This window comes from Tiliqua scincoides, chromosome 4 (genome assembly GCF_035046505.1).
Source record: "Tiliqua scincoides isolate rTilSci1 chromosome 4, rTilSci1.hap2, whole genome shotgun sequence".
NCBI lineage: Eukaryota > Metazoa > Chordata > Lepidosauria > Squamata > Scincidae > Tiliqua > Tiliqua scincoides.
In genome coordinates this window covers 190,584,051-190,603,884 of record NC_089824.1, presented here as the reverse complement: position 1 = coordinate 190,603,884, position 19,834 = coordinate 190,584,051, and the positions used below count along the sequence as shown (strand labels likewise).

At 42.8% G+C, this 19,834-nt stretch overlaps 1 protein-coding gene and 1 pseudogene across 2 annotated transcripts in view; one reads left to right on the top strand and one right to left on the bottom strand.

Moving 5' to 3' along the window:
- Nucleotides 1-743: 743 nt before the first annotated feature.
- The window catches only part of ACSS2 (acyl-CoA synthetase short chain family member 2), a 55,140-nt gene continuing 36,049 nt past the window's right edge, over nucleotides 744-19,834 (bottom strand). For both annotated transcript variants that reach the window (XM_066624101.1, XM_066624100.1), the window contains 11 exons: nucleotides 16,234-16,371; nucleotides 14,755-14,925; nucleotides 13,671-13,804; nucleotides 12,846-12,978; nucleotides 10,375-10,431; nucleotides 9,916-9,996; nucleotides 7,793-7,901; nucleotides 6,954-7,022; nucleotides 5,739-5,915; nucleotides 3,734-3,808; nucleotides 744-2,701 (listed from right to left, as the gene is read on the bottom strand). In XM_066624101.1, coding sequence (XP_066480198.1) covers nucleotides 2,574-2,701; nucleotides 3,734-3,808; nucleotides 5,739-5,915; nucleotides 6,954-7,022; nucleotides 7,793-7,901; nucleotides 9,916-9,996; nucleotides 10,375-10,431; nucleotides 12,846-12,978; nucleotides 13,671-13,804; nucleotides 14,755-14,925; nucleotides 16,234-16,371 — 1,272 coding nt within the window. In that variant the 3' untranslated portion in view covers nucleotides 744-2,573. The remainder of the gene's footprint in view (nucleotides 2,702-3,733; nucleotides 3,809-5,738; nucleotides 5,916-6,953; nucleotides 7,023-7,792; nucleotides 7,902-9,915; nucleotides 9,997-10,374; nucleotides 10,432-12,845; nucleotides 12,979-13,670; nucleotides 13,805-14,754; nucleotides 14,926-16,233; nucleotides 16,372-19,834) is intronic.
- On the top strand, nucleotides 7,464-7,583 carry LOC136650055 (5S ribosomal RNA; annotated as a pseudogene).

The window sequence follows — 19,834 nt, the reverse complement described above, 5'->3', positions numbered from 1 at the left end:
TCCGTCCCAAAGCCCGGCCTGAAACCAGATTGAAAAGGATCCAGATAATCCGCTTCATCCAAAGCCCTTCATCCTTCATTTTAAAGCCCTAATTGAATAATAGCAGTGAAAATGAAAGTTGTTGATATCTGAAGCCTAAGTTGTCACACAAGGATGTCAGATTTTTGGTGTATTGATAAACAGCTAATGGGTAAACTTTAGGTTTCATGTGCATGGATTTCCAGTTATGTTTCTGTCATTGTGACTTCTCAGTCTTCAATAGAGGTATAACAACTGCAGAACGTGAATCCAGTTATTTCATGCATATGTTCAAGGCAGCAGCTAAGGTTATTGTTTCTACCAGGAGATACCTGCTGTATTCTGCATCAGGCTGGTACTACTGTGACATCTCAAAGCTGAAGGATACCTGAAATGCCAGTGTTGTAGCAGCCAATTAAGAACATAAGAACAGCTGTGCTGGATCAGGCCATAAGCCCATCTAGTCCAGCTTCCTGTATCTTACAGCAGCCTGCCAAATGTCCCAGGGAGCACACCAGCTAACAAGAGACCTGCGTCCTGGTGCCCTCCTAATTACTGTGAAGTTTCTGCTGAATTCTCTAGCCGTTAAATTCACGTTCATCAAGCAAGCAGTTACACTGGCAGAAGGTACAATAAAGGCGAAAATGTGAAACAATCCTGGTCTGTTTAAAAACAAATGAAGACCAGATATGGAACCTACGTACAAAAATATCCCCACAGCCATCACTGGTTTATAGGTTTTATTCCTTTGATTTATTCCCATTAAAAACAGAATTCTAGCTGTTTCTCAACCAAAATTATATTAGACCAAGATTTAAAGGACTTATTTCCTATTAACAGCACATAGCAAGCCACTGGCCTAGCTTTAATGCTGCAGGGCATTAGGTTAAATATACACTGATGTTGCAGACCACAGATAGACAGGTGCATTTAGAATACAAAGAGCAGGTAAGAAATCAGAACTGTATAACTAACATTATTCATCAATAACATGGTTTTGGAAAGATTGTGTTAAACATTTCCAAGGGCAAAGCAGACATTTGGGGCTACCACAACATGGCCATCACAGCCAAATTTAACACCCCTTTTAAAAATGTAGTAGACGTTAAAATATGAACAGAAGCTATTTTAAGTACAATGAAATCAGACAGCAGAAACTGCCCCAAGCCCACGTACCTTTCAAACCTATCTAAACAAGAAGCTGTCCACACTTTCTGCACTGATTAGTTTGGGTTGCGGGATCAAGTCTATTCAAAGCTTTGCATGTCCACATTAGATCTCAGCCTGTTTGATAGAGGAATTGAACACCTTAAAATCAATTTCTGCCAACCACAGTGCCTTTGGTGGGTTTGAACTACAGATATATTCATCACTATGAAGGAGAACATGGCTGTAGGCTGGTGGTATCCCCTCTCCAGAAATGCAGCAGCAGGTGTTCATTTTTGGTCACACACATACCCAAGAGAAGTATAAACAGGACAACTGTATAAAAAATATTAAAAGCAATTTCCATTGTTATGGCAGCACTCTTTTGAGCCATTGCAGTCATGAGTGGGAATCACCAGCAGCTGTACACTTTTTCTCCATGTGACCATGGCTGAAGAAATTTGTGGAAGTAGTAAATTGCCCTGTGTCACTTCTCCCTTTGGTATATATAACACCCGCTTTTCATACATGATGGTATATCCTCTCCCCACCCAGACTTAACTGGTACTCCCATGGGACCAATCTACAGCCATAGCAAATTCATTTTCAGACACTAAACACAGCTCTATAGCTCCTCAATCTCTACTTTCAGAGAACAATGCTCTCGAAAAATTCAGTTAAATGCACATGCACACAAATGTTCACGTATGCACATACACAGCCCCAAACATTTGGACAGCATTACTGCTTTTCTAGAAGAAGACTTACCACTGCTAACAGCCAATTCTGGGCTAAGATTCAGTGGAGATAACCCCGGAAAAAGTAATTTTATACAGCTTCATAGTTAAGATAGAAACTTAAAACTTCTCATTGCTGATGACATGCAGCTCAGGTATTATGAGGCTGCATATATATTGTTTTAAACTGAAGAATGATGGATTGGTTTGTTCCAATTATTCTGCCTCAACATGAGGATTACTGCTTTGCCTGCTAGTTCTCAAAGCCTTTCAAAGGCCTGTAATTACACTCGAGATTAGAGCCACTTTTCCACGCCAATGCCTGCACAGTCTAAGCTCAGGTTAAAAATAAAAAATGAAAATCCACAAAACAAGTTGATGAAATTAAAAGGTTAAGTCGTTCTTGTTTGAACTGGAGGAGGATGGAATTTCAGAGACGCAGTATTGGTCTGCAGCGTAATGTACACAGTTCGCCAGAGGCAAGACAGCTAGAGCTACAACACAAGAGGCCTGGTTCTTGGAGCACCACTGTTTCTTCTCGTCATTTACAGCACTTTACATTCTGCTCAGCACAGAGTGGCTTCTCCTTGAGGAACACAGAGTCATTATCTGGATGGGGCACACTTCTCACCAAATTGCTGCACTGCTGCCATTTTCTCTCGGGAGGCCCTGCTACAGTATCGTCTCACACCTGTTGTTGAAGAGGTGATTTATAACTGCAGGATCTGCCACTGTTGAGGTATCTCCCAGCTCATGGTCATTTTTGGCAATCTTTCTTAATACCCTTCGCATAATTTTACCTGTGAAGAAATAGAAGCACAACATCCAACTGTACTTCCATCATGAGAAAAAAAAATACCAGTAACAAATAGTAATTGAACAGCTATGCAGGATTTTAAGATATGGGTGATTTAGATCTAGTCACAACAATGTGGACTTGTGAAGTTATTGGCAACACTGAAGAGACAAGAGATTCTAATCTTAAACAGCAACTGAAGCTTGAGGTAGACCTGAAATGTGTTAATGAATTCTTCCAGACCTGTCTGTTCCATTAACATACTATGAACTGCACAGTTACTCATAGCTTGGGGTAAACTTAAGCAAAATGTCCAAAGAAAATCCTAGTTCCAAAAAGGTGAAGTCCACCCAAAGCTACCTTGCCTTATTCAAACTTATATGGATATCTAGCCTGGTGCTTCATGGCGTGCTTTAAATCCCTTCTGCCACTCAAAACCAATTCTCATGCACAGCAAATTCAGCCAAGCCTAAGGCATTTGCTCTAGTTAATTTAGGGATCCACTAGTACAATGACACTGACAAGGTTATTAGCTTGAAATCCTTATAGTATCTGCTTCCAAAAGTATATAATGGAACATTCAAGTACTAGGAAGAACATGTGACCTGGGACCAGAGTCATTCCCTGGGACCAGGAGTTGTGCTCCCTACAAATGTACAATACAAATGGGCAGGAGGTCTGGTCTAGAGGGTAGAGCCTCCATTTGCCTGAAGATTAACATCCACAAGGTCGCCAGTTCGAGGCCACCGGCACCGTGCGACCTTGAAGCAGCTGGCAAGCTGAGCCGAGCTATTCCATCTGCTCGGAGCGTGGGAGGATGGAGGCCAGAATGTTAAACCAGATCGGAGCGTAACATCTTGAATGTGGTGGTTCTTGAAAGAGAGAACCTTCTTTCAATTTGTAAAAATCCCTGCGTGGATTTAATAAGCCTGCCTGTGTAAACCGCCTTGAATAAAGTCTTGAATAAAGACCAAGAAAGGCGGTATATAAATACTGTATATTATTATTATTATTATTACTGCAATCCAAACTGTACCTGAGCGGGTTTTGGGCAATCCAGGGGCATTCTGAATATAATCTGGAGTTGCAATGGGCCCAATCTTTTCTCTAACTGCAATGGAGAGAAGGACACATTTATTAGACATCCTTGGCATAGTTCATGGAGCAAACTGCTTGAAGACTTCAAACATCTATGCGGACATGAAGCATGTTAGATGCCTGTATCTATGATTCAGCTGACAACATAACTAGACAAGGCACCAAGAAAGGAGAAACTACTGGACACTCGCACCCAGCACAGAACACATCACTAGAGGATGAAAAATCTGCCAAGTTTTTATAGGGAAGACAACATTTTGTTTTGTGATATGAATGCCCCATTATACATAAAGAGTAAGGTTGGAAAACATTTGCAAAGATTCAATATAGACAATTACAATGCATATTCTTCCTCCTGTTTCCTCTTTAGGTTTGTCATTAAGATTCTTGGCTCAGTTTTCTTTTAAAGTTAGGAATGGTTCATTTTCTGAAAAGATAGGCCACTATTTTATTCCTGACCTAAAAGAAGGGTTTCCTCAACATTCTACCTTGACCTTTCTTCCAGGATCACTCTGCCAAGTAATTTCTATGTGTTGCACAGAAGTCTGGGGCATGTTCTAGGATTCACAGAGTTCATTCTGGCACACTGGAAGACTGTTCGGCCTCTCCTTGCTTGAATTACAAGAATGACCTATACCGGCAATGGAAGGAGACTGATAATGGATGTCAAGCAATTTTCAGAGAAACTTGTGTATTACATTATCAGCCTGTCTCTCCTCTGACAAGCACAACTGGTCCAAGATTATCCACTGGGCTTTATGGAGATCCACAGGTTTCCCCAAGTCCAACCTGACTGCACTACACTGGCTCTTGTTAGTGATCATCTCATTGTTGAATCCCTGAAAAAGCTTCAAAGAAACCACAGGATTCCTCAGAAGAGACAATCCGAAAACTTCTGATCTAAACTTTCATACGCTTTCCATATTGCTCAAAATACAGCATCTCCTTAGCACAAGCTCCTGTAACCACTTGACATTCTAAATCCTGCTTTGGGGTTCCGAATGTGACTTGAGGGGTTAATTAACCATGAAGGATTCCCCTACATATCTTTTCATCCTCCTTCCAACATTCCTGTATTGATGAAAAGGCATTGCGACCAATCAGGAGCCATACCACTACAAAGATAAGTAGTATTTTCAATTCCATACTTGAGATCATTAAAAAAAAGGATTGAAAATACAGTAAAACAGTGAATATTATTATGTCATTGTACAAGTCATGATGACTGTATCATCATGATACAGTTTGGGTTTTAGAGCCAGCCTATCTCTAAATGCCAGATGCAAGGGAGTGGCAACAGGAAACAGGTATCTTGTTGTCTTGTATGCTCCCAGAGGCATCTGGTGGGCCAGCAACCACTGGAAAGCCCGTCCTTACTTTCTACACCAAAAGCTTTGGAAAAGCTTTCTACTACTCATTAAAAATGAATTCATTTTGTTATTTCTGTTGCTGTATGAACACAGACACAGAACAGAGGGAATGGCCTGGTGGTCGGTCAGCCGCACCATCCCCCTCCTCCCATGGCTTCTTTGGAAAGAAGAGCATGGAAAGTTGCTGTGCACATGACACCTTTGCCCTGTCCATGAGGCACGCAGTCTGCTCTTATGTATTCAGACTGGGTGCTAGCTGGCAGCATCAAGGACAGCAAGAGCTAAATTTAGCTTCTGGCAGAGCTGAGAACTGACCCTTTTATTTGAGCACAGCAAAGGGGTGGGTGGGTGTGTACAGTGAATTGTTAGAAGGCAGGGATCATCCCAGGAAGGCCTCTTCTATAAGGGAGAGAATTGACTCTGGAACCAGCACAGGGCTTTCTTATTGTGGAAACATTGGTTCTGCCCCTCAACAATTCCTTGACGAGGATGATTTCACCCAATCCTGTATGCCTTCCAGTTTCTGTCTCTGACCCTTTAATCAACCAAAATGGGAAATTCCATTATGGTTACCTTGTTTCTTCAGTTCATCAGTCAAGGTCTTTGTGAATTCATGACCATCCCTCAAGGTCACAAAACAATAGAGGCACTCTCCCTTCACAGGGTGTGGGTGGCTTACCACTGCCGCTTCCGAGACAGCAGAGTGCTCCACCAGAGCCGATTCCACCTCTGCTGTACTCAGCAAGTGCCCTGTAAATGGGAAGAAAGGAGGCTCTCAGATTGGCCTTCTTACCCCAAACATCTTCACATTAAAGGAGTACATGAATAGGAAGGGGCTGAGCTCAGGGAAGTAATATTTGCTATGATGACATAGGCTGAGGAGTCTGAATTTCACACTAATTCCCCTGGCTTGGATTGCATATGGCCAACAGAGACATCCTACTAAAATAAACCAGAAAGTAAGAAACCCTTTCTATAAAATCTTGGTTAAACAGGATATGGTACAATATAATTTCTATATAACCATGCGAGGGAAGAGCCGATCCAAATGCTTTGTGTGAAAAGACACTATTACTGCTGCCAATTAAGGATATTAATTCTAATAGGCATGATTAAGTTCCATATTTTATAAATCATGTAAGCACTTCACTGCTATAGCAGGACTGTATTTAAACAGTATGACGATATGTGATTGAGAAGACTCTTTGGAATGATACTCTCTGAAAAGTTTCCCTGCCCTGCCTCTCCTTGAGCTGTGATGCTAGTGTGAAGAACTCTTAAAAACCTGGTGTGCATATTTTAGAGAACTCACAGCCCAATCCGACCCATCTCCCTTGAGCCAATGCAGCAATGCCAACAGGGTGCATGCTACATCCTATGGAAGAGTTTGGATTCCCAGGGACTTCCAGGTAAGGAACATTTGTTCCCTTGCCTTGGGACAAGCCTCCTCTGCTCCAATAGGTCTACCCAGACCTGTGCTAGATATTTTCGTTGGTGCGAGTCTGAGTGGACCTGGGTCAAGGGATCAAGGCTGAGAAGGAGGATCGGATACTGGTGGCACCACGACTGCCAATACCACCTACTTCCAAGCCTTGATCCACCCTGTCTGCCTCTGTACCCTCCCCATTTCTCTCCCTCCCCCTCCTCACTTCATCTGCTAGCATTTGCATTCTCCCAAATTTCTTTTGGAAGATTCATGTCACCTAAAAGACCAAGGCCTGAAGATGCTGAATTTAAATAATGTACAGGAATGTAAATCTTTCATAAAGGCAGAAAATTCAGTCTTACCAGAAACATTCAGCATGTCATCAATTCGACCCGTGATCCAGTAATAACCATCTTTATCTCTCTTACAACCTAGGAAAAAAGACCAATAATTTGGCCATTATAAGGCAGCCGCTAGAAAAAGAGTATGTGAGAAGAATTCGGGGGAAGAGAGGCTGGGACAGAGGCATGTGGTACAGTGGCATACCTGGGGGGGCAAGAGGGGCAAATACACTAGCTACATGAAGAAAATGAAGCAGTAGAACAATAATGAGAAGTTCTAAAAGGGCATATTCTTAGCCCAAGCTACTTTAACACTTAGGTAAAGGGAATACAACTTTACCAAAATGTTATGGAGAATACAATTGTTTACAAAGTCACATTTACTTATAGTATTTAATTCATGGTGCGTGGCAGGGCACATGCTTTCAGAAGACCATCAAACATAATGGCAGTGTGCCAAGTTAATAAATGGAAAGAGAAGTGCACCATGGGCACCACTGCATGTTTCAAGGTTGAAGTCTGGTATCTCAGGGCTGCAGCAACTGTTACCCTGCACATGCTGGATCTCATCTGATCTCGGAAGCTAAGCAGGGTCAGGCCTGGTTAGTACTTGGATGGAAGACCGCCTGGGAATACCGGGTGCTGCAGGCTTATACGATAGTCTTTCGAGACTGAAGGTTGCCAACCAAAACTAGCCAATTAGCTCACAAAGGTGTTTGCAGGTCCACCACACCTTAGGAAGAGAATGAACCCAGATGTAAAATAAAGCGTGTCAGGTCTCTACGGCTGTTTCTGAATAAATAACAAGCCCTCCAGGGATGCCGATATGCCTTGGTCCAGGATGCTGGGTGCAGCCTTACCATCTCCTGTCACATAGTAGCCAGGAAACTTTTTGAAGTAAGTGGTCTCAAACCGCTGGTGGTTTTTGTACACTGTACGCATTATGCCTGGCCAGGGTTGCTTAAAAACCTGAAGAAAAAGGACAGATAAGAGGTTATATTAAAAGGGGAGGACAGGCAGAGAACACACATCACTTTGAGTACTTTATACTACACGAAATTGTGGGCAACTTCCAAAGAGTTCTTCATCTCACAAAGAACTCAGGACCATACGTGGCTATGTGCAACTCCTGTAAATTTCTTGACTGTTGCATGAGGCATTGATGTTGAACAGTGAACAGAGCTGGGCTAAAAAGATCTGCGTTCAAATCAATCAATCATATAGCTTGTTTGGGCAAGGAATTATCTAAGAACATCTCTCAATCTATCCTACCTCATAAGGTGGTTGTGAGAATAAAATAGAATAACCACAAACTCTTTGCAAGAAAGTGAGGACAACATTCATCACCAGCACACCAAGCAATATCATGACTTAGTCCCAGAGCATAACTCAACTGTTACCCTGCACATGCCCGATCTTGTCTGATCTTGGAAGCTAAGCAGGGTCAGGCCTAGTTAGTACTTGGATGGGAGACCACCTGGGAATACCGAAGACAGCCTGACGCACATTTCAGCCCTCAAGGTACAAACAGCAAGATATTATGTCTGTATCCCATATTTTGAAAAACTAACAAGCTTTGCCCTCCACAATGTAACTGTGAAATAAATGGATCAGAATGGTTTCATCTTTCATAAACAGACATGTAGCAGCCAAACCCAGAACATGGACAGCAGCCAAGCAATACCTTCTCTTCCCCTGTAAAGATTCCTTTGACCTATTCCTTTGATTCCTTTCCTATTCCTATTCCTAAGATTCCTTTGACCAAAGATTCACTATGACCTGCTCTGGGCAGTGGTCTATTTGGCAGATCTACTCCTGATCTAAGGCTACTTAAAAGCTCCTGTGTGAAATCCACTCAAAGTAGTCCTGATTTCCACTACTACTAGAGAGAAACTGTGGTCCAGTCACAGTCCAGTTTAACCTCCTATCAGTACTCAAGTACAGTCACACTTCAAACCAGGGCCAAAACAGAGATGTTGCAAGAGATTGCCAGTTGTCAGCCCATTCCTATGCGTATCTACTCAGAAGTAAGTTCCATTAGAGTCAAAGGGGCTTACTCCCAGGAAAGTGTGGATAGGATTGGGCTATGAATCTCCTACTCTTTCTGAAAAACAAAACTTGAAAGCAGTTATGGGGTAAGGAGCGCTGATGTCTTTTTTAATCAGAGCAGGGGCACAAGACGGGGTCATTAAACTACACCCCTGCACCATTTTCCCAATCAAATTCCCTGCTGCTCCCCCAGCAAACATTTCTATGAGTCCTCCTGGCAAGAAAAAAGACCACTACTGAGTATTGCGGGTCTTTTCCCCACAAAGAACTAATGGTGGACAGTATTGGAATGGAAACAGTGGGGGAGCATTACAAATTGGAAAAACACAGCAGTAAGTTATATATTTTAAAAAAACACTCCCTTCCTCACACCACTGTTCTGATCAGCATCAGAGTCATCCATTATTCCTCTAAGTTTAAAACAAAACAAGTAGTTTTGACAGAAGGCAAATAAAGGCACTTGCAGCAAGATCAACAGTCTCCAAACTGGAGACAGCCATGCAGCCGGAAAGTGACCCTGGTGTGACCAGTGCTTTTCCCCAGTGGGATGGTGTCTTTCTTCCCCCCACCAATCTCCCCCAAATTGCACCCCCAAATTGCAGCGGTCCACAACTGCCTGGAAATCAGTACGCACTGGCTTCTGGGACGACAGAACTCGGAAGTGGTGGGCCGGGGTAAGTTTGGGGGAGATCGGCAGTGAGGAAGGAAGACTCCCCCGCAGAACAGTAAGCACCGTTCACACAGGGAAGGGAAAAGGTGGGATGCCAGATCTGGCCCACAGGCTGGAATCTGGAGAGCCCTGAGCAAGATGATCCTGTTATAGGAAAAATACTCCAGGTAGATATGTTAAAAAAATGGAACCTATGCTTCATGGAACATGAAACATTCAATCATTGACTGTGTTTAGCTAGCTATATATTTAGCTGCCTCTTACCAGATAACCTTCAGCTTCTCCTTCCAGTTCCTCCCCAGACTCATCCAGCACTGCAGGGACAACCCCAAAGAAAGGAAATGTCTGCCAAGAAATACAATACTCAGAGTACATTTCTGAAGAACAGGAAAATGAAAACAAAGACATGAAACCTGGACCTAGTACTTAGCCCAGAAATGAAAGTAACCCCCATGTTCTTGCACTACTAAGGAAGTATTAACAGAAATTTCAGTAACTTGAACATTTTGTCCAGAGCAGCATTCACACTGGTTGCCATAATACCAAAAACTCTTTTCACTTATTTAAAATGTAGGTGTCCACAAAACAGTTACTGTTTAGCCTGGAGATGCTTCCTGGTAGCGCAGGTGTTCCCTGCCCAGGCTCAATTCCAAAGTCACAGATATCAGGAAAAAAAGTGCACTATTGCATAAACAGAATAGAATAAGAAGTTATTATACTTACTGCAGAGCCTGGCTTCATTGGTGTGGCAGCAGGAAGAGGAGTCAACACATGGCCACCCTAGAGGAGGACATCAAATACAATCATGAACATAACAAGTGGTTTGGCTCAAAATGACCTACTTAGATACTGTCATTGCCTGAACTGAGTAGATCCCAAGTATGGAAGAACACACTGAAATCCAGGCTACGGAATGGAGAACATCATTGGCCTGGTTCAGACAACACTAAACTGTGTTTTAGCGCTATGAAAACAAGCAACAGCAAGACACAAGCTTGTTCACTCTCCCCACTTCAAGTATGAGGAGAAGAGTGAAAGCATGTGCTTACACTTTTGACCACACTACAGTTTCTTATTGTATACCAAACTCAGGAACTGTGGTTTAATACCTAACTCTAATTAATTAAAACCAGTATATGAAACCAAACTGGTTAATTAGAACTAACTATGATCAAATTATAGTTTGATATACTGGTTTGAACCAATTAAAGTCAGTTAATAATTCACAGATCCCCAAGAGAGCCAGGATGGTGTAGTGATTTGGGAGGTGAACTTAGACCTGGAAGACCCAGGTTCAAATCCCCCCCCCAGCCATGAAGCTTCTTGGGTGACCTTGGGCCAGTCACTTTCTCTCAGCCTCACCTACCTCACAGGGTTGTTGTGAGGACAAAAGGAGGGGAGCAGCTGTGTACACCGCCCTGAGCTCTTTGGAGGAAGGGGGGTATAAAAATGTGAAAAAAATAAAATAAATCAGTTTGTATACAACAGTAAACTGTGATCATTTTATTCAAAAGTGAAAGCAGAAGCTTTCCCATTCCTCCATACATGCCAAAGGGGGGGGGGGGGAGGCACACAAGGCCACACACACTCAATTTAAATCATAGTTTGGCACAGAGGTGGGCAAACCTTTTGGCCTGGGGACCACAGTGGGATAAGGAAATTGTGTGGAGGTCCATAAGGTTTTTCCTCCCAGTTCAGAAACAGACATATGTCTAATTTCCACACACACCCCTAGATGATTCTGCTTCTGAACTGAAAGAAACATGCACATAACCTTGGTTTTTCTAGTTGTTTTTAAACATAAGAATTAATAATTTAAACTAAAGGATTGCTTTTTCCCTCCCAGGTCAGAATCAAAACATTGGCCAGTTCAAGAATTAATAACCTAGGATTGTTTTAATCTAGTGCAAGAATTAATAACACTGAGCCCTAGCTCAGACACCACACAAGAAGTAGAATAATTACTCCCTCCTGTTAAAAAAAGCACAGTGGGGGGAGGCAGGGGAAGAATGTACAAAAGGTGAATTAATGCATAGTTTCCAGTTAGGTAATAAAAAGTTATCCCCCTTTCCCCAGATCATCTGTTAGTGGGGGTGGGTGGGAGGTACGCAAGCATCTACAGCAGTGCCAGATTCTGGGCAAGGTGTCCATTAAATGAAGGAGAAGGAAGGAAGAACAATGAAAGCCAGTCAGGCAGACAAGCAAGCAAATGCATGACTAGATTGGGGGGGGGGGAGTCTCCAAAAGACTCTCCAAGAATATTGTCAGGCTGAAAGCAGCACAGACCCAGGACTTCTCAGCTCAGCTTGCTCCTAGAATTGGGAACTTGCACTGTGGAGATGCAAAATGCCAGTTCAGGAAGGTTGCGAGTTAAAAGGAGGGGTGGGGTGGCTGAGAAGGACCTTCACCAGGAAGACCTTAGACCAGTGTTTCTCAAACTGTGGGTTGGGACCCACTAGGTGGGTCAAGAGCCCATTTCTGGTGGGTCCCATTCATTTCAATATTTTACTGAAATATATTAGACTTCATGCTACCATGGTATGCGACTGCATTGGGGGAAATGTTATAGATCTGTACTTTCAACAAGCTCTTATGTATATTCTTTTAACAATGATAGTCAATGGGGCTTACTCCTGGGTAAGTGTGGGTAGGATTGCAGCCTAGGATTGTCAAAAATTTTCCTGCTTGATGATGTCACTTCTGGTCATGACATCACTTCCAGTGGGCCCTGACAGATTCTCATTCTAAAAAGTGGGTCCTGGTGCTAAATGTGTGAGAACCACTGCCTTTGACAGGAAAAACCGAAGGGCCAGCTTGGAGACTCTTCCTGGCCAGTTCCTTGTCCCCTCTAGTTTTACAATAAATCTCTGAACAAGGCCATTGTTCTATACAACAGAAGGGGCCAGGTTTGAGAAAGAGACAGAAATAAAGGGGGAAGGCTAAAAAGCTGGGATTTAATGAGGGTTTTTGAAGTGCTTTTACCAGTAGCATGGAGAAAAAAAGAGATATAAGTGGTCCTGGGACATACTTGCACCACCAATGCACTTCTAAGAAACAGCCTGCATGCTAGTGAAGACTACAGTAAGTTTTCAGATGAAAGGCTGACACCCTGGAGAGAACTAGGAATTGCAGGACCTACACAGACAAACAACCAGCTCATTCATAAAGGATGAAAGGAACCAAACTGCACTCACTGTCTCCGTCTGCCAGAAGGTGTCCACTATAGGGCATCTCTCCTCGCCAACCACTCTATAGTACCAAAGCCAAGCTTCTGGGTTTATGGGTTCCCCAACTGTTCCCAGCACTTTCAAAGACTTCCTGCTGTACCTGACATAAAAAGAACATGGATTTTATAAAAAGAAAAAACCTCCCAAACAGAAGTTGGTTTGTAGACATGATCTAAAGTTAGGCCTTTATGGAGGACGCTGTGCAGCATGGAGGACAACTGAACAGACTCAGAAACATTGCCAGGTAACTTCAAAGCCTTATGTTGAAAAGATATTTAAGCAGCTGCCATCTACTGTCAAGACTACTGCTCCATCTAGCCTGTCATTGTCCTCAGTGACTGGCAGCAAATAGAGATTTCCTAACCAGCAAATTAGGTCCCAACCAGAGGCCAGATCCACTATCCAAGATCTTTTTGCAATTGGGCATGCTAGGAATTGAAGCATGGACCTTCCACATGCACAGCACATGCTCCTCCATTGACCTATGGTCCTTCAAGAGTTGGCAACGGTAGCTACAGTCATTTGGATGAGAGTCAGACATTCTTTAGCAATCACCAGGGCTCAGACTAAGTTCCAGCCAAGTTTTAGTCTCTTTTCTCCTTTCCTTGGTGATGTGTTAGGAGAAGTGAGAGTTAGAAATAAACATGTACCCAAAATACAGGTGCCCGGGGGGAAAGCTGGGCCAGTCTGCTTAGTCCAAACATTCTAATTCACTGCTTCATTTCAGGGGCACATTCTGGGGAAGTCATTACCAACAAACAATTTCCTCCTTCCCCCTAGAGTCATGCTTACTTCCGGACAGGTTCATCACCATACTTCATGAGGAGGCGGATAGCAGTGGGCGCGGTGTAGAACTTGGTCACCTTGTACTTGTCAATGACGCTCCACATGCGACCAACATCTGGGTAAATGGGGAGCCCTTCAAACTAAGCAGGAGATACAGTCATTAGCACAGGCCACCTCTACTGGGCTCTGCTGCAGCAGCAATGCTCCTGTAGCCCAGGCAGCAGTGGTCAACACAAAAGTCTTCTTGGAATAATTATCCTTTGATTAAAACAACAACTACAGTGGTCACCTCTAGTCCAGGATTGTTGGTCACTGGAAAGGACCTGTGAAAAAGCAGCAGAAAGAAGAACACAGAGACCACAGTACTCCGATTTAAGCTTATCAGAGCAGGGAATTGAACTCCTTTTCTCTGGTCAGAATTTCAGTACAAGTCACATACAAGCCACATTCATCCTGAGGTACCGACAGTGTTGTGGCTGCTCTCTCTGGCTCTAGAAGAACATCTGAAGCAGCTTTATCCCATCAGATCATTGGGCCACAGAACTAAGTATTGTCTATGTGTCAAACATAAGGCTCACAAATCCCTGGAAGCAGTTTATCTGGCCCCCATTACAGTCTGGCTCACCCAGTGTGATACTTGGGCTCTCTCATATCTTGAAATTACAAACAAGATTTGCACATTTTCTCTTCTGCCATTTGCAACTAATGAGTTTTTATGTGAGAACAAAGTGCTAATTTCTGGCCACCATTTGCTTAATGATATCACTGCCTGCTTAATATTGTCACTTCCAGCCCTCAGCAGGCACCATGAATGCTAACTTTGGCCCTAGGTATGAAACAATTTGGACAAACTGCATAGATCAGAGATTTCTCCAGGATTTTAGACAAGGGATGTTTCCTAGTTCTACCTGGAGATGACAGGGACTGAAACTGGGGCCTTCAGAATGCAAAGCACACATTCAATTACTGGGCTACAGTCTCACTCCCAGTTACCGATGAGGATGATGTATGACCCACAAATGCCATTCAGTCTCTATCAACATTCTAACACTGTTTGCAGGCCTTTTACCTCCTACCACACTGAACTTACCAGGACACTGGTTGCCCCATTTGCCAAAGGTCCATATGTGAGGTAGGAATGGCCAGTAATCCACCCGATGTCAGCTGTGCACCAATAGATGTCCTCAGGATGGTGATCAAACACATATTTAAAGGTGGCAGCTGTAAAAAGCATATATCCACCTATTGTATGCACAACACCCTGAAATAAAGCAACAAAAGATACTAATAAAGAATGTGTTAAGAAAAGGACATACACCAGCATTGCATTTGGAATATTTTTCCAAACACTATTAGCCAAATATATAAATACTACGTCAGATAAGTCTATTTTTAACCTTAAAGCTCATCACATCTCAGATCACTCACTCAAAGGAGAAGCCTGTGAAGTGAGTCCTGACACAGGAAAACATTACCACAAAATGACATTTCTCTGGAATGTGCCCATGTTTACTGGCAGTCTAACTAAGGTGAAGAGATACAAGGAACCAAGCACAACCTGACAGGTATTCTGATTAGGTTCCCAAAGGTCATGTAATATATTTACAATCACATTAAACTTACACAAGGACTTCAGTTTGGTTTGGAGTAATTAGATGCATTTTCAAAGTGGTAGCTGAAATCCTAGTTATCCCATTTGCAGGAAGACTAACAGAGCAATTCATGTTTACCCACAAGCCAGCTCCATTGTTTTTAATGGGGCTTATGCCCAGGCCAGCATCCATAGAATTGCAACCTTAATGAGGGCAGCAAGTCAGGCAGCAGTGTCACTTGTACTCACACACTGAATCTGTGCCTGCAGCCTAAAACATAGTAAAAGCCCATTCAGCAAATTAAACATTGCTGGCAGGAGAGAAAAAAACAAATGCACAAGAGTCTGGCAGCTAAGTAGAGAGCAGTAGCCTCAAGTCTTTTCCATAACAGCTTCTGAGCTGATCACTAATAAGCCACAAGCAACAGGAGCACTCTCTCCAAGCCATGACAACTTACAATTTCAGCCTTCATACCATAACAGACACACATCTATTTTTGGTTCACTTCAGAATTTACAAAACATTCTCGGCTGCAGGAAGAAGGTGCAGCTTCTGCTTTATACCTTTTACACATCATTTCCCAGAAGATGCGTGGATTTCCTTTGAATTTATATGGTGCTAGAGCTTTGGAGAAAGGTAGTACAAAGAACTGGAAGCCTTCCTTGGATGTTGAAACAACCAATTACAGCACAAACTACTTCCTCAATGCACCTCAGGAAATGAAACCAAGCTATAACGCTATGAACTGCAACGTTCAATTTCTGTGGATATCATTCATATAGATCTTATGCAACTGCACCATAAGGGAACTTTATTTGTAACAAAAAAAAATGTAGACACTGCAGAGTGATAGGGAGGGAGTGAGAGAGAGAGAACGCATGCGCAATCTGATAACAAGCAATGACAATTCTCCGTTTTCCTTACTCAAGGCACTGCAGCACAGATGCAGGTGTACAGCCCAGACTAAAGCAACATACCTTGGGTTTCCCAGTTGATCCACTAGTGTAGAGAATAAACAATTCATCTTCTGCATCACACCAGACAGGCTCACACTCCTTGCTAGCATTTTTCATCACCTCATGCCACCAAACATCAACTTCCGAATCCCAAGGAATCTGTAGAAAACCACACGGTTAAGGGCATGATACTTTAAGATTCAGAGAAAGAGTGTGGGAAATAAAGTCAAAACAGAGCGCTTGCACCTTCACTGACGTGCACTCAATAGTCACATAGCCTACTACCTCTTTTGCCTTTAGTCCCAAAGCTCTGCTTCACAATTTCTGCTTTTATTTTTAAGAGTACCTTCACTCCTCATTGGGCTGCACAAACCTTCTCAAAAGGCAGCACACACTGACATCTGCTTAAATCTGTGGATGGTTTTATCTCTCAACCCAAGCTGTGACATTAATTTAACACCTCTGGGGCTCTCCATCGGTTTTACGATTCTTTTCCCCAGATGTAATGAAGGCTGCTATGCAATACATATCTGAACTTAAAAGACACTTGCAAGGAAGGCCATCTGAGAAAATATACCTGCAAGTATTACTGTTTGTAATTATTACTATTTGTTTATATGCAAACTTAAATTTTCAAAGCTTTCACAACCTTTGTATATACCCTCATTACAACCCAGGGATGTATGTTACTACGATTGGCATTTTACGGATCAGGAACTGAGGCCGAGACACAAACTTGATCAAGATCAAACAATGGATCCATGGCAGGAATGAGAATTGGTAGATTTCTCTTAACCGATGGTACTATGTGCATCAGCAGTAATCCTCACTGAAGCTCGGCTTCAGCAAATATAAATGGTCAATATTGGTCACCTGTCATGATGAATAAGTATGCCTGGTACTAAGAGTCATACACCTGCACCAACAGTCACATATGATTGTTAAGACTTTGCTGTTTTGCCTGCTTTGTTTGTATAATTTTAGAAATTTCTAGATTAAAACAAAAAAATGCCAACTATTTATAACTGTATCTTATTTTCAATGCACAAACAGTCCTTGGTAATATTTAACACAATAGTTTTGGTGATAGGTTTGCTCCTCAATCATGCAAGCCAGCTGAGCTTTCTCCACTGCAATCACCCGCAGCACTTTGTTTAGAATTTTACAGCCACGTGGCACACATATAACAAAACCGGAAACGTAAGGAAACTATCTCACCTAGAAACTTTCTCACCTGCCTAGAAAACGTGGCAGAACTGAATGCCCTAAAACGTGCAAATGAGAACACAGGCATGCATTTTAATTTCCCTTTAGTATTTGAGCAAAAGTTTTCACCCATAATTTTCAGGAGCTGTAAACGGATACCACAATAATCCTAATTCTTAGTGCATTTGTATTGTGCTTCATAGAGTTTGAAGAGCTTCCCATATACTATTTTGCTGTAATCCTTTCTACAGCCTCCCATAACTATTTTACTTCCTGTTTGCTTAGAGTCTGTTATAGTCATTTTAGTCCTGTTGCAAGCTGCCATGGGGGGGGGGGGTTGTGGTAGAAAGACAGAACATAACTATTTGAAATAGATAAGTAAAAGCCTGTGAGACAGATCTGTATTAACACTGTACACCAGGGCCGCTCAAACCGTGGCCCAGGGGCCGGATCTGGCGTCTGCGCAGATCTGTCGGGTCAGTGAGCGGATCTTTTGGTTCCGGCCAGGTGCAGCGTGAAGTCCCCAAATCAGGGGACAGGGATGCTCTAGACAGCTGCGTCTGCCCAGATGTCTTGTCATGCGGCTTTCTGGGATGCCGGGTAAACAACGCGACTGTCTGGGGCATTCCTGTACTTCTAACGAGGAGGACTTTGTGAGGCACCCAGGTGGAATGCCTGGATGCGGTCTGAACAGGGACTGCATTGTGAGTGCACTGCTGTTGCTAGTTTGAGCACCACTGCTGTATACCAATGGGGGGGTGAGGCCGATAGAAAGACTTTCCTTTCCTTATGTCACTTTGTCAGCTCATGGCAGAGAAAGATTCAAGCCAGGTCTCCCCGATAGGTAACTCAGGCCCAAATCCTAACCAACTTTCCAGCACAGGCATAGCTGTGCCAATGGGACATGTGCTGCATCCTGCAGTGGCACTCATGGAGGTCTCCTCAAAATAAGGAATGTTTGTTCCTTTACCTTGGAGCGGAATTGCCCTTATGTCAGTGCTGAAAAGTGAGTTAGGATTGTGCCCTAAGAGTCTTACAATATGATCTTATTTGGACCTTGCTGCCAGGGAAATGTGCTTAGGTCTACTGCCTTTGCCAACTATAGAACACATCAGTTCTCTTAGATCCTCAGCTTCTAAACATGTCTGGACCATCCTTTACAATACTGCCTTTACAATACTGCCCCACAGCACACCCGGCTGACATGTTGTAAATCCACAAGTGGTTACTGCACTTACTATTCATGCACAAACACATGCACATTTTTAAGGTTTCTCCTATGTACACTAAAAAAGGAAAACTAAGCATTTATATAAATGCTCTATTTGTAGCTCTATGTGTGTATTAAGCTGCCCACCATGATGGCAATGATCTAATCATCCCCATAATGGAAAATGTAAAGCCTTGAAAAGAATATTATTGCAAAAAAGCTGAAGCTCTTTTCAAAAGTCGTGCTGGAAGAAATTATGACCACCAGCCATTCATCCTCGGTATCACTGATTTGTTCCCTAGTTTCACAGAGACAGCAACTTTGTAAACCAGATGAATACACATATACAAAAAATTGTCTTCTTGGTGGCCTGCATACAGCACTATGGAAACAAGCCCACATAGCATTTAATTCAGCAGAATATATTTAGGTATTTTATTTTAACAGGACTAATCTCCAAGTAACATGTTACAGATGGAGATGCCAGCAGAGCATCTAAATTGTACAGCTAGCTGGTCTTCTTGTGCTCTTCCATTGGGAACCACTTTGAGAGCCGAGATATGCAAGAAAGCACTAAACAAAAGCAGGGCATAGGAGGGAAGAGCTGGACTGTGGGCCAATTGAAGCCAGGAAGAGGGTGTGCACAGGGGACCACCACAAATGCCCCTTGCATGCTTTTATTTTCTGCCCACCACTCTGACGGGTTAAGATGAAAATAGCCAAACTATGGTATGTCATCAACAGGTCTTGGTGTGGTGCACTTCTCCTCTTCTTCCCTCCCCTAGATTGACCAAATCATAGTTTGCTGGGCACCCATATTAGAGGAAGGAAAAGTGAGGTAAACGTGTATTAAATAATGTCTGTACTGAGCAAACTATGCCAACACAACGCATCTTTTGCCTCCAAACCAGAACCAGAAATCTACTTCACCCATTGGTTTCAGTTCTGACCAAACTGTGACTTGGGGTAAATAAAATTTGTTGAATAATTTAGAAGCCATGACTGAGCTTTGCCAACCTTTATTTGGTACAATAGCTAGTGTGCTCTGGCTCTATTACTGTCTATCATCATGGAATGAGAACACACCCAGCCTATAGATATGTACATGTAGTTCAGTGAGGTTGCAAGCATTTTCCATGCCATACATGTTGCACCAACTCAATGGATGTCTCATGCATTACCAACATACATATATTTGTTGACATG